Source organism: Sitodiplosis mosellana, unplaced genomic scaffold (genome assembly GCF_009176505.1).
Source record: "Sitodiplosis mosellana isolate CC-2019 unplaced genomic scaffold, AAFC_SMos_1.0 Smas_scaffold_6089, whole genome shotgun sequence".
NCBI classification, from domain to species: Eukaryota; Metazoa; Arthropoda; class Insecta; order Diptera; family Cecidomyiidae; genus Sitodiplosis; species Sitodiplosis mosellana.
Genome location: NW_022601330.1, coordinates 79,931 through 93,839, shown reverse-complemented (window position 1 = coordinate 93,839; position 13,909 = coordinate 79,931). Strand labels below are relative to the sequence as shown.

The 13,909-nt window shown below is 35.2% G+C and overlaps 4 protein-coding genes across 4 annotated transcripts in view; 3 read left to right on the top strand and 1 right to left on the bottom strand.

Moving 5' to 3' along the window:
* Positions 1–1,094, bottom strand: part of LOC129573460 (tricarboxylate transport protein, mitochondrial) — a 4,518-nt gene extending 3,424 nt beyond the window's left edge. The window contains exon 1 of the mRNA XM_055453955.1: positions 931–1,094. The gene's annotated coding sequence lies outside the window, so the exon portion shown is untranslated. The remainder of the gene's footprint in view (positions 1–930) is intronic.
* Positions 1,095–1,453: 359 nt separating this feature from the next.
* LOC129573461 (transmembrane emp24 domain-containing protein 7-like) lies at positions 1,454–2,832 on the top strand. The gene is made up of 4 exons (XM_055453957.1): positions 1,454–1,739; positions 1,813–1,923; positions 2,156–2,365; positions 2,438–2,832. Exons 1-4 carry the CDS (start codon positions 1,593–1,595, stop codon positions 2,615–2,617), a joined length of 648 nt encoding a protein of 215 aa, XP_055309932.1. The 5' UTR covers positions 1,454–1,592; the 3' UTR covers positions 2,618–2,832.
* Positions 2,833–4,993: 2,161 nt separating this feature from the next.
* On the top strand, positions 4,994–7,543 carry LOC129573463 (uncharacterized). Its single transcript, XM_055453960.1, has one exon. It carries the CDS (start codon positions 4,994–4,996, stop codon positions 7,541–7,543), a length of 2,550 nt encoding a protein of 849 aa, XP_055309935.1.
* A 1,958-nt stretch (positions 7,544–9,501) lies between these two features.
* On the top strand, positions 9,502–11,655 carry LOC129573462 (homeobox protein 2-like). Its single transcript, XM_055453958.1, has one exon. The coding sequence runs from the start codon at positions 9,502–9,504 to the stop codon at positions 11,653–11,655; it is 2,154 nt and encodes a 717-aa protein (XP_055309933.1).
* The last annotated feature ends 2,254 nt before the right edge of the window (positions 11,656–13,909 follow it).

Below are 13,909 nucleotides of genomic sequence, written 5' to 3'. Positions count from 1 at the left end.
GTTCGATTCCAAACGAAGTGACGTATGGAGTTATGCGTGTAGTAGTTCGTGAACGGTGAAGACTTTTTACATTCGATATATGCTATTTTGTGCAAACACAAGCAAAACCACTTACTCCTAACCACCAGTTTCACGAGAATGTAAGATAAAAAGAGACATACACTGTGCACGTGCCTTTGTCGGACGAACACATACACATAGCAAAGAAACGCGTAGAGTATGAAGAACAGTAAAAATATATGTATAATACACTCAGCAGTTTAATTTCTCCTCTCTCTTTATCCATCTATTCAACGATGTGTGCATATGTGTTTTGTGAGCAGCGTATAGCACATGGTATTTATTTTTTAGCCGCCTTCCTTTTATACTATGCGGCAATGATAACATTTTATTGTTTTTTTTTACAAAAAAGCCGTAAAAACCATAACGAATATTGTTGTGCTACACAAGTACAAGTTTATTCCAAACAGACCATACTGACCATATGACTAATTCATGACAAAATAGTGAGTAGGCTGCATAGTTTTTCGCCTATTGATGGGTATATCATCATCCTGTTACCCAATAGCAAATGTAAATGTAGGAAAATTTGAGTGGACTAGAGAAAATCAATTGGAATTCACTTTAAAACTAATAAATTTGTCATTTATCCAGAGCAAGAACTGATTGATGAATGTTCAAATGAAAAATTAAATAATTGCCCTTGATCCATGCACATGAAGGGCAAAAGGAGAGTTTACTTGCATAATCGTGAAAGTGATAAGATTTAACAATCGTCTTTATATAACCGATAAGATGACTTTATGCTGATGTTTTGATTTATCGTTTTTAAACAATTAGTTTGCTGGTTCTTCGCTTAGCAACATTTTATTTTTTATCGATTTCACGGACAAAAGAAAAAAAAACATGAGAAAATCATGCGATACTTACACTTAGAATCACTAGAAACAAAAAATATGTGAAGACGATGGAAAAATACTTGACTTTGGAATATTATTTTTCTATGCTCGAGATCATATGTATAAATATATATGTGTTACAATTATAGCCCAAGCGACTGCTTCCGCCAACGTTCACTGATCGACTGACTCAAAATTGTGTTTCTCCAAATTTTCTTCCTATTTTTGTTTCGATTAAATGAAATGGAATCGTACGGCATCACACATGCATGGTAACAGCATATGATTCGAGTTATTCTCGTGTGATTAGAATCTTACATGAGTGACTTGTGACTCGAATTTCATTGATTATGCTATTTTTTCGTTGATGTGTACTTATACATATATAGTGTTAACAAATATTATGGGCTACAATCCGATGAATTTTAGAATTTATATTTAAAGATGAACGTTGGAAGCATTACACACGAACAAATGAACACAACTCTATTTGTACACCTGTATCTTACAGCCGTGTACCTATTTATGTTTTTGTGTTCGCCACGTTTGATAAGTACTATATTTGGAGCTTTTGCTTTCATTTGACATTTATTATCAGTAACATCACCATCAAAACTGTCTCACATCCAATAGTCTCAACAATACATTAGATATATATTCTTCGATAGATCGTCCGTTAATATTTGAATTCAAATGAAGAATTATTGCAAGTTTATTTTTTTCTTAATACCCACTCTTGTGTTTGGTACCGAGTTTACGTTTGACTTACCAGATAATGATGAGGAATGTTTTCACGAATTAATTACTACTACCAATATTACTTGCGTTTTTGAGTTCCAAGTTAGTTGATTTTGATTTTACAGCTTATTAAAATATTTAAAAAAAATTAAAGCGATAATTTGGTTGTTTTTAGGTCGTGAGTGGTGGTCAACTCGATGTGGATGTTATAATAGAAGGCCCAAACCAAAGACATATTTACAAAGAACTACGAAAAGAGTATGATACGTTTAAATTTAATGTAACAGTAAGTATTGGACCCTTTGTCATACTCTACATGTATCGCTAGTATGTGAAGTCTGTTTTTTCTGAATCCAAGAAAGTGGAATGCGAGCCATACTCTGAAACATCTGTTGTCATTATTTGCTCTAATTTTCTATTAAATTTTTCAGACTAATGAAGTTCAGTCACCTAAATTTGCTATGAGCAATTTTTTATCGATCAAAATCCCACACAAATATATTTTTCGTTTTTTTCAGCATCCTGGAGAGCATGTGATCTGCTTTAGCAATCAGTTTTCAACTTTCACGCATAAATCAATATTCATGTCATTTGTAGCCGGAGATGAGAATCCACTATTCAAGGGATCAGAAGAACATGATACTGTGATGACATTCATGGAAGCTACATCTGATGAAATGCATGATACATTAAGTGATATTATTTTAGGGCAGACACACTATCGTTTGGTATATAAAATTTTTTCCATCAATATGTAAATTAATCTATTGATGCAATTTTGATTTTTTTTAAATACATAGCAAGAAGCTCATGGACGCCGATTTGCCGAAGAATTGAATGAACGTGTCCTTTGGTGGTCGATGAGTCAAACAATCCTAATCATAGCTATAAGTTTATCACAGGTGCTAATTCTACGAAACTTCTTCAGTGAACCAAAGCCCATTCGACCAAGAGAGCCACGATACGGTTACTTGCGGTAAATATCCAAGAAGACGAAAAATAATGAAAAGTAACTTTACTCAGAAGAAGAAAAAAAGCATAGTGTCAATTTGGATCAACAAAAAGATAAATCACTTTGAAAATAAATGGACCAATTAATTTTTTCCACTTTTCAAAATGTAATGAAGATTGCAGCGTAAAATTCGGAAAAATGTAAAAAATAAAAATAAAAATGAAAAGAAACGGAGATAAGAAATGTTACATTTCTTTCATTTTTCATTCTACTTTTTCTGTCTAGAGAGACTAGTGGGTAAAACGGTGCAAAATGGTTTCTTTTCGCCGTCAAACTAAATCATTTTTTTAGTTTTATTTTTTCGTATTTAATCTGAATTTAAAAAAAAAGATATTACCAGAAATTTGTTAATAGATTTTGCACCGTCTTACCGTGACTTTCTGTTTTGCGCACCAATACTGTATGTAGATTTTTCATGACTTTCCAACACACTCACGCATTCAATGAGTCAAATCAGTTCTGATTCTTTGACTCGACTGACTCATTGCCTCTGAAATGGAGTCAGAATCTAATTCGTTCCTTTTGTGACTCATAAAGAGCCAGTCACATCAAGTTTGACTCACTTTGGACAAATGAATGACTTCGATTATGACTCGTATTGTGACTCACTTCATGACTCAATTGTAAAACAGTTATTCACTTTTCCGAACAGGAGTCATTAATACGAGAAAAAAAAATTCGATTTCATGTACTTGCCATGAGAACAGTGTTTTTCTTAGATACACGACGATTCCACACCAAGTGTAACAAAAGTTGCAGATGATCTCTCCGATTTCGCTCAAACTTGGTGTATAAACTTTTTATGGCCAAAAACTCGCAAAGCCAAAAAATTTGGGTGACCTTCCCCACCCTAGGGGTTTCACCCAAACTTGAAGGCCGAAGATTTTACTAGATAGCTGGAAATAAAACCATTTTATGTGTAAACTATAGATATTGCTTCTTTTTATTCATAAACTCGAATTTTTTAGAATTTTTTGAATCTAAAAATTCTGGAAGTGGGTTTTGGTGGATCCTCAGGATTGTTCAAAACCGCTCCTGGTTCTGGAAGTGGATCCTCAGGATGGACCAGGGCATTGTCAAACCCAATCTGATCCATCCTGAAGATCCACCAAAACCCACTTCCAGAACCGGGAGCAGTTTTGAACGATCCTGAGGATCCACCAAAACCCACTTCCAGAACATAATTTTCAAGGCGAATGTTGAAATATTTCGAAATAATACGGATTTTGGTGAATCCCAGAGAATGTGAGAGAAAAGAGAGAAATATTGAAATTTTAGATGAATTTTAAGTTGCGTGAAACCCCTAGTCCCCACCTGATGAAAAGTTAGGGTGACCCAAATATTGAAAAAAAATGGAAAATGGCACCTTTTGACATTTTTACACTAGAAAAGTGTGGTACAAACTTTCAAAACTATATACATGGTTGGATAGATATTCGATGGGGCTACAAAAAAGTCTACTATGACAACCCCATCCGGGCTCATTCAAGCTCTGAAAAGTGGGTTCAAAGTATAAAAATGAACACTGGGACCAAATAATTGTGCATGTTTTGATAACTCGTATGCCACCACGTACACTGCAAGCATGGGAAGACAAAAGAGATCACCAAGAAATGCCAGAGCTGGAGGAGGTGATAAGTTTTTTGGCAAAACGCGCACGTAGCGCATTGAATCAAGAGCCGTCAACAAGTGCGAGTAATGAAGGGCAGCACAATTCGAACCAAAACTCGCAAAATCAAGCAAGCAACTCAGGCCGATACACAGGTACAAAACCAAAGCAAAAGTTCGCGCAGCAAGCAAAAGATGATTCATCGAAAGGAGTTTCACGCAACAACTGTCAACAGCCACACCCAATGTATCGTTGTGCGCGTTTCCAAGCATTGAGTGTCCAAGAGCGGGTAAAACGTGTGCGTGCATTGAATTTATGTTCAAACTGTTTTTCAACAAACCATCGTGCTGGTTCTTTGAGCTGTAAATCTGGTCCTTGTAAAAGATGCAACAAAGGAGCCAATCATAACACACTTTTGTGCTACACACCGATAGCATCGACAAATGCTATTATGGCCAACAATTGGCAACCACCAAGAGCAGATGAGCAGCAAAACGGTGCCACATATCAGCAACGAAGTGCAACGGTAGCGTATCAACCGCCAGGAAATGTAGTTCACTACACACAACCAAATCCAAACGTCGGAACATCATCGCAAAATTATCACATGAGCAGTAATCAGAGCGGTCAAAATTTTCAATAGAGCAGCACCATAGATCCCCTGTGTTATCTACTGGATTTTTTAAGCTGCATTCAAACACAGGAACGTTAATTTTTGCGCGAGTATTATTTGATATGGGATCTGAAGTGAATTTGATAACGAAACGAACCGTTTGTGTAGCAAACCTACCAAAAAAGAAATTTTCGATACAAATTGAAGGTGTAACTGGAATCGAAGTTGCAAGTCACATAGCATTGATTAAAATTAGTCCATGGTATGAAAAGAGCGATGAGAATTGTTTATATAAAACATGTGTTGTGCTGAAAAAATTGCCTGTAGCGCAGCGTATTGAATGTAGTGCGGACATTCCCGAATTTCAAAGCATCATCAAAGCCGATCCAAACTTCAATAAAGCTGGATTTGCTGACATTTTATTGGGCATCGATACTTGGGCGGAAATCATTATGGACAGAGTGCTGCGGAGTAGCACTGGTTTATGCGCGCAACTTACGAAATTTGGTTATGCAATTTTCGGAGCAATTAATTCAACACCTCGATTTACTGCATCTGTGTTATGCATTGGGCGAGCGGTCATGAGCGGCGAAGAATCTCATCGTTTGGATGAATTGCTTCAAAAGTTTTGGGAAAACGAAGAAATACCATCAGTGGAACAAATTTTGTCGGAAAGCGAACAACGTGCGATCGATCATTACAATAAAAACACAGTTAGAGCGGAAAACGGGCAGTTTATTGTGCGATTGCCATTCATTGATGATAAGGTTGATCTCGGGGAATCAAGAGAAATAGCACTTCAACGATTTTATCAATTAGAGCGGAGATTAGAGCGAAATCAAGAATTACGTCAAAAGTACAACATATCCATGCATGAAGCAATTGAATTAGGTCATATGCGATTAGCCACAGCTGAAGAGCGGCATGCATCGGGCTACTACATTCCACATCATCCAATAACGACACGTTTTCGAATCGTTAAAGACGGTAGCTGTGCTACCACCAACGGAAAAAGCATCAACGACGTTCAGTTAGCTGGTCCTAACTTGCAAGAGAAGTTGGCGCATGTGATTATGCGTTTCCGATTTCATCAATTCGTGTTATCGGCAGACGTGAAACAGATGTTTTTGCAAATACAAATGAACGATGAAGATTTGAAATATCAAAAAATCTTCTGGCGTTTCAACAAACAGGATCCTTTGCAAGAATATGTGTGGAAAACTGTGTTGTTTGGTATGAAATCAAGCCCATTTTTAGCTATTTACACCGTGCTGGAATTAGCAAGAATTTATGAAAATGAATTCCCTTCGGCTTCAAGAGCGGCTAAGAGCGAACGATATATGGATGACTTCATGTCTGGAGCTGATTCATTGCAAGCAGTGATAAAATTGTACGACGAATTAAAACAATTGATGGCTAAAGGAAAATTCGACCTTAGCAAATGGAAAACGAACTCTCCGAAATTACTTGAGCTGATCAACAAAGACTACAATACTGATAATCAACCGCTTGAACTCAACGATGATCCGACATCAGTTTTGGGTTTAAAATGGCAACCAAACAGTGATTGTTTTATGTTTTCAACAAAAGTGCAGCATGAACTCAACAAAACCGTCACGAAACGTACAGTCTCAAGTGCGGTAGCAAGAATTTTCGATCCAATTGGATATTTAGCGCCGATTATGATTAAAGGAAAAGCCTTCCTTCAACGATCGTGGAAACTCAATTTGAAATGGGATGAACCATTACCGGATAAATTGAAAGATGAGCAGGGAAATGAAACCAAGAGCTTCCTGCGTGAGGATTGGCTCGAATTTTGCGCGACGTTATCAGCAATCAACGACATTCGTATTATTCGATGGATACAAACAACAAGAGGGCGCGAGATCGAATTGATCGGATTTTGTGATGCATCAAAAATCGGTTATGGAGCGGAAATTTATGTGCGATGTTCAAGTGGAACAAATGTTTGGTGCAATTTGTTAACAGCAAAAACAAAAGTCGCTCCTGTCAAAGAGTTGACAATACCACGTTTGGAATTATGTGCAGCGGAATTACTAGCAAAATTACTCAATGTTGTGCGGAAAAAGTGCGAATTGGAATACGTTCCATATGAGTTATACTCAGATTCAACGATTGACTTGAGTTGGATACGAAATTGTCCATCAAAATTGAAAATTTTCGTGGCCACACGAGTGCAAACAATTCAAAACATTACAGCCAAAGAGCAATGGTTTTATGTGCCGACAAAACAAAGTCCGGCTGACATAGCCTCAAGAGGGATGTTAGCAAGTGAGCTAGTGAATTGCAATTTATGGTGGCACGGTCCACAATTCATTTTTCAGTGCAGAGAGAACCGAGAACGTTTTCAACCCAATTTCACATCCGAAGAGCAGGAGATGATTCAAAGCGAATATCGTCCAAAGGTTACAAACATCATAACCATCCGACCACCACAAGTGATGTCTATAAACAACATTTCTTTGATTGAGCGATTCAGCAAATTAGCAAAAATTGTGCGGATTACAGCTTATGTGTTTAAAGCAATAAGTTTGATTAAAGAGCGATGGAGGAATCGAAAAAATGGAAATTCGAATGAAGCATCGACTAGAGCAGAAACAATTGGATTGCTATCCAATTGTAAACGGTTCGGTATTACGTTCACCGTTTAACAGTATTAATATTTAATTTAGTACATAAGAGCTGCTTTGTATTCTGAACTAATTGAGTGCTCATTCAGACAACCGTACTTTTGAGTCGTTTGCGTTCTATACGTGTAGGCGTACGGTTAAGCATATTCAGAGCTTTTCATATTCGTTTGAGTGACATCTGTGTTCAATAAGCGGGACCTCAGAGCTTATGACTTTGTTTTGGTTTTATCACGTGAGTGCATCCAAGCGAAACTCGAGTAGAGGTTCTTCCAGCTACAGCCATGACCAATGCATGCAAGAACAATGCATTAGGGGGCCAGCAGTACACGTGGGGTCGCTCAAGCGGATCAAACATGAGCGAACATGTTTCGGTTTTGTTCTGGCATGATGTTAGGCAACTCCAATAGATTTATGCAAATGAGCACAAGAAAGTGTTTCCGAAAGGAACAGTTCGGATAATATATAAGCAGAGAAGACCGTTAGGGTTTTCGGAAGTTTTTCTTGTCTTAATTGTGGAACAAAAATAATAAAGTGTTGAAAAGTGAAAATTTTAAGTGTTTTAATAAATATTTTAGTTGTCCAAATGTCCGCCCCTCTACATTGGCGCTGCGAATTAAAAATAAATAGATTTTTCTGAGAACTTAGAAAAATTCTGATTAAAAAAGTGTGATTTTCGAGAACTTAGACAAAAAATTGAGTGAAAAATTGTGTTTTTCGTGGACTTAGAAAAATTTGATCGAGAAAATATTCGGAAAAAAGAACTTAGAATATTTTTCGACAAAAATAATTATTTTTCTGAGGACTTAGAAAAATTTCATCGAGAAAAAATAACAATTTGAGAACTTAGAATATTTTCGACGAAAATAAATAATATTTTGAGAACTTAGACGATTTTTTCATCAGAAAAAATATTATTCTTCGTGAAAATAAATGTGTTTTTTCAGACTTAGTACAGTTTTTTGAAAATAAATCCACTTTTTCGGACTTAGAATATTTTTGATTGAAAAAAAAATATGACATTGAACACTTGGAACAATTTCGATGAAAATAAATTGGTTTTTCGAACTTAGCCAATTTTGCTTAAAATATTTGAAATTTTTTCAACCAGAATAAATTAATGAGAACTTAGACGATTTTCGAGAAAAAAGTGACTACATCGACAAATAAAGTGAATAAATTTCAGATTTTAAGCATTTTTACACATTAAAGCGAGTGAATTTCCCAACAAGAGTGACGACTTTGGACAGCATTAAAAGACATTTTTTTGTGTTTTTTTCGTACTAAACGAATGATTTAGTGAATTTTTTCGGATTTTTGAAAACATTTTCGACGATTTTTTGTGTTTTTATGACCATAGATGAACGATTTAACGAATTTTTTCCGTATTTTTCGTGTTTTTTCTGACTTTTCGGCACAGTGTGAAAAACATTTTAACGATTTTTTCGTATTTTTCAATACAACGGCAAAGTATTTTTCATGTGTGCTGCTCAGAATTGTTCATTTGCTCAAATAAATGTGCCTAATAGGGTCTCGATTTTAAGTAATTTTGTGTAGATCAAATGTCAAAATTAAAGGATAGACCGAAAACGATATACGAATTAAATTCCGAAAAACAGAAAATTGAGAAGAAAATTAAAAAGTTAGAGGAATCTCTTTTAAACGAGACTGATACTCCGCGTAGAAATATACAATTTGAAATAAATAATTTGAGGGAAAAAGTAAAAGCCATTAGTAGGGACATAAACGATCAAAGAGTTAGACGAAAAGAGACAAAAGGTGAAAAACTTGATAGTGAATTATTGATAGAAAGAAGAAAATTAAACGATAAATTGGTTTCCTTGACAATCGGAAAATTATCCGATAGTACTTTCGATATTGAAGAAAAAATTAAAATTGACAACAGACTTGCTCAGATCAACGAAGAACTTTTACAATTGAAACCCATTGAATCTGAACTATTTTTTGAGGCTAAAGATAAAATGAACTTTGGGGGTCATTCTCCAAAGGAAACGATTATTCCAGGTAAAGATTCAGATTTATTGGAAACATCAAACGCAACAGAGCCAGGTACTTTTACTACTGAAACTGCTACGACACCAGTAACTGCAACAGCAGAAGCTCTTAGTTTAGACGTTTCACAAGCTAGTACTGTACCAATCATGGCTACAGGTTTATCGTCAACTGGAACTAAAAAACTAGCTCCAGAAGATTTGCAATTTCCTCTTAATCCTTCAGAGTCGGTTGAAGAAAGAAATGAGAGACTCGAAAGGGAAAAACGGGAAAAAGCGTTATTTCTTGAAAATATTCAGGCAAATCAAAATAATACAACACTCTTCCAAGATATTTCTACAATTTATCCGGATGATCAGAGTAAAATGGCATCCAAAAAAAGGAAGAATGATGACGATATAATGTCAAATTTAGCGTCTAGTAACGATAAAAATAATTTGTTCGGAAATATTGGATCTTCGGTTTCGAAGGGAGCCATTCCAAAAATCTCTAATTTAGCAAACGCGAACATTGCTAATCCGATTTTGTCAAGAATCGAGGAAGTTGAAGAAGAAGATGATGCTCGACGATTTTCGTCATACGTCGCCACACCTAGGCGTGCTTTGGATTTAAGAAATATGGCTAATAGAAGACTGAGAACTACCTTTTATCCGAATGAGGATGAGCCAATTGAACAAAGTAATGTTTTGACGAATTTCAATGATGTTCCAGAAAGGAGCATTTTAAATCAAAATTATCTTAACGAGCGGAAAGTTTCTTTTGCGAATCCTCGCAATGTTACATTTTCATCTCAACCACGAGACCAAGAATTGATCCAAAATGAAGGTTATTTTCCAAATTCTTATCAACACGGAAATTTAAATACTGGAAACTTTGATAATTCCAATATGTCTAATGTACATCCGAGTTTTAGACAATTAAATTCGAACATGCCTCAAAATTATATGGATTATTCAATGAGAGGTAACACTCAACCTCGTAAATCATTCTTGAAACGACTATATGACATTCCTAAATTTAATGGTGAATCTTTCCAAAGTTTAACTGATTTTGTTGACACTTGTGAAACTCTGTTCTGTTCGGTCGAAAATGATTTAGAAGAACGAGAGTTTTTTGAACAAATGATGTTAAGATTGCGCGGCGAAGCTAAAAATGTTGTTACTCAGCTTGAGAATCTGAATTGGAGAACAATCAAAGGAGCATTACGATCAAATTTCGCATATTTGTCAAATAAAGACATTTTGACAAGTCAACTCGAAAATTTGCGTCAAGAAAAAGACGAGAGTTTGACAAAATATGCTGAAAGGGCTAGAAAACTGTTGTTAGACAAAAATTCAGTATATAGCCATTTAACTGAAGAACAAAAAGCCGAGCACAATCGAATGGCTCGCAAATCGTTTGCTAAGGGTGTCTCCAATATCAGATTGAGAGATCGTTTGATAACTCGTGGAGCAAACACATTAGAAGATGCAATTTCTTACGCGATTGAAACGGAAAATGATGTTATGAATAACATTTCTCGCAATGAATTGTATTGTGGATTCTGCCGTATTAACGGACACCGAGAGCAGGATTGCAGAAGCAAGAATGCGCGCAATAACGATTTGAATAAAATAATTTCAGCGTTGCGTTTTATGGGTAGTCCAGTTCGACGGAACTTCAATAGGTTTGATCGATTTAACGGCTTTAATAATCAGAATTTCCGCAGATTTGACAACAATTTTGGTAACAATAGGCGTAACTTTGGTAATTTCCAAAGAAATAATTGGAATAATAATGGCAATTGGTCAAATAATAATCGTAATTGGAATTTTAATCGCAATAACAATGGAAATAATGGCAATTGGAATAGAAATTGGAACAGTGGAAATAATGGAAATTGGAATGGAAACTGGAATAGAAATGGCAATAATGGAAACTTTAACAGATTTGACACAAGTAATGTAAATAATAATCGTAATCGCAATAATGATCAAAGCGGACAATCTGACCAGAACAGATTTAGACAAGGTCAGAATCAACGGCAAGATTTTCCTAATCGCGCGAATCAATTTTCGAACAATGTTGTTACGAAAAGCGACGCACAAGCGATTAATATTGTTGAATCGAAGAAGGAAAACTAATAAGGATGGAATATGGCGACCAACTTATTCCATCCAATAAAAATATATCGATAGATTTTAAATTAAATAAGAACAGTGAAGAAATACTCCAAGTCACAGAAGATACACAAGAAAATAAACAAAAAGAAGAAAATGAAAAAACGATAATTGAACATGAAATTTATTTTGAAGATGGAGCACCATTTATTCGCATAAAATCAAATCTATCTGACAGGTCATTGGTTTTAATGTTAGACACAGGAGCGGCAGTTTCTTTACTTGCAGATGATATGGTCTCAAAAAACATAGTACGACAAGACTACATTGTTAATTTGTATGGACTAGTGGGAAGAGATATATCCATAAAAACCAAAGGTTTAGTACACGGCATATTGGATTTCAAGGGGCGAATGTTAGGAACTACGTTTCACTTGATTGATAGAAAATATGCAGAAAAAGCCGACGGATTTCTTGGATTTTCATTCTTAGCTCCATGGAAAACGGTTATAGATTTGACAGATCTATGTATCAAAATCAATGTAGATTCGATCCGAAAAGTAGATGAGACGGAATCAAGCAAGAATAAGGAAATCATTGAATTAATTGAAGATATAAATAATTTGAAATTGAAAAATGTCACGGTATGGTCAAATAGAATTAATGATTCGACCAATGAGAAAAAATCGAAGAAAAAATTAAAATGGAAAGCAAAAAAAGCAAGAAAAGATGAATTATCGAATGGAAAAATTAACAAAACGAGAAAAAAGAAGATATTAATTGATGAAACCAAAATTGAAGAGAAAGTGTCTAACGAAAATATTATGTCTAACAAAGAGAAAACATTGTCAAATGAAGGAAATTTATTGTCAAAAAAGGAAATTACAATGTCAAATAATGAAAGTATTATGTTAAATGAATGGAATAATCGAGAAGAAAATGATATAAATAATATACAATTGGAAAATGAAGACTTGGGAATGTATGAAGAGTATTTTGAAGCAGTTAATTATTATGAAAATGAGTTTGACAAACGAAAAGAGTTGAAGATGCAATCGAATAAAATAATTGAAAATAATATTAAAAATAACAAACGAGGTGGTACTAAACACATTTATACTCCTCTTTCAAAGCAAGATGAGTTAGAGCATAGTATTGATACAATCAACATCAAACAAAAAGCGACTGACCGAAAAACGGTAGTTGTTGTTGAAACACCACATGTCAAATATCCAGATTTTCCAGAATTTGCCACACACAGAGTTCGTCTTCGCTCATTTGAAAACAAATGGCCGAAGGATGCATTTATAACTCCGGAACGGATGAGCGACGCGGGTTTCTTCTATATTTGGAAGAATGATCGTGTCGTATGTTTTTGTTGTGGTGGTGGTTTATGCGATTGGGTCATTGATGATGATCCATGGGAACAACATGTATTGTGGTACGATAAGTGCGAATTTGTGAGACTGAACAAAAGTCCTGCATATATCGCTGAAGTAAAAGCAAAGTTTGGTGAATCTGGTGACATACGTGATGTCAAATTGTATAATAGTACTGAAGTCGAAGACTTTAGAGCCGAAATAATTCTAAATAAACTGAATTTGTCTAATAATTCTCAAGATGGAATAGATTATGTTACGAAATTGTGTTATGAATTCCCTTATCAATTCTATTTAAAGGGGGATATGTTGGGCTGCACTACGGTAATTGAACATAAAATACAATTAATTCCCAATGCAAAAATAGTGAATGTTCGTCAATATAAAATACCGTATGCGCATAAAGCTCCATTAAAAGCTATAGTTGAAGACTATGAGAGACAAGGTATTATTGAAAAATGTCAATCGCCTTATAATTCACCAGTACTTTTGATTGACAAAAAAGACGAAGAAGGAGATGTAATTGACCATAGATTGGTTGTTGATTATAAAAAATTGAATGAGGTAATTGAAATGCAAAATTTTCCGATTCCATTAATAGATGATATCTTAAACGGATTAAGTGGCTGCAAGATGTTTACTACCTTGGATATCAAGGGGGCATTTCATCAAATCATCTTAAGTGAAGAGTCGAGTATGGGCAGCAGGCGTTACAGTTTTAGGCTTGCTCAGTCCTTCCAAATGCAGCAAAACAGCACCATCTTTTCCATATTTAGTTTCCAATTCCCTCATGTATTCCTTAAAGTTGCGTAGTTTGGTTAATTTCGGAGTTTCGATTCCAATGATGAACGAACTCTTAACAGATGATTGTTTGCTTAAGGACATTGTAACTGATTTGG

What these genes read in the sequence shown, in the direction of transcription:
- LOC129573461 (XM_055453957.1), top strand. Translation starts at nt 1,593, where the DNA reads ATGAAGAATTATTGCAAGTTTATTTTTTTCTTAATACCCACTCTTGTG. An exon ending in CTTGCGTTTTTGAGTTCCAA is followed by an intron (nt 1,740 to 1,812) that starts GTTAGTTGATTT and finishes GGTTGTTTTTAG; the next exon opens with GTCGTGAGTGGTGGTCAACT. An exon ending in CGTTTAAATTTAATGTAACA is followed by an intron (nt 1,924 to 2,155) that starts GTAAGTATTGGA and finishes CGTTTTTTTCAG; the next exon opens with CATCCTGGAGAGCATGTGAT.
- LOC129573463 (XM_055453960.1), top strand. Translation starts at nt 4,994, where the DNA reads ATGGGATCTGAAGTGAATTTGATAACGAAACGAACCGTTTGTGTAGCA.
- LOC129573462 (XM_055453958.1), top strand. Translation starts at nt 9,502, where the DNA reads ATGAACTTTGGGGGTCATTCTCCAAAGGAAACGATTATTCCAGGTAAA.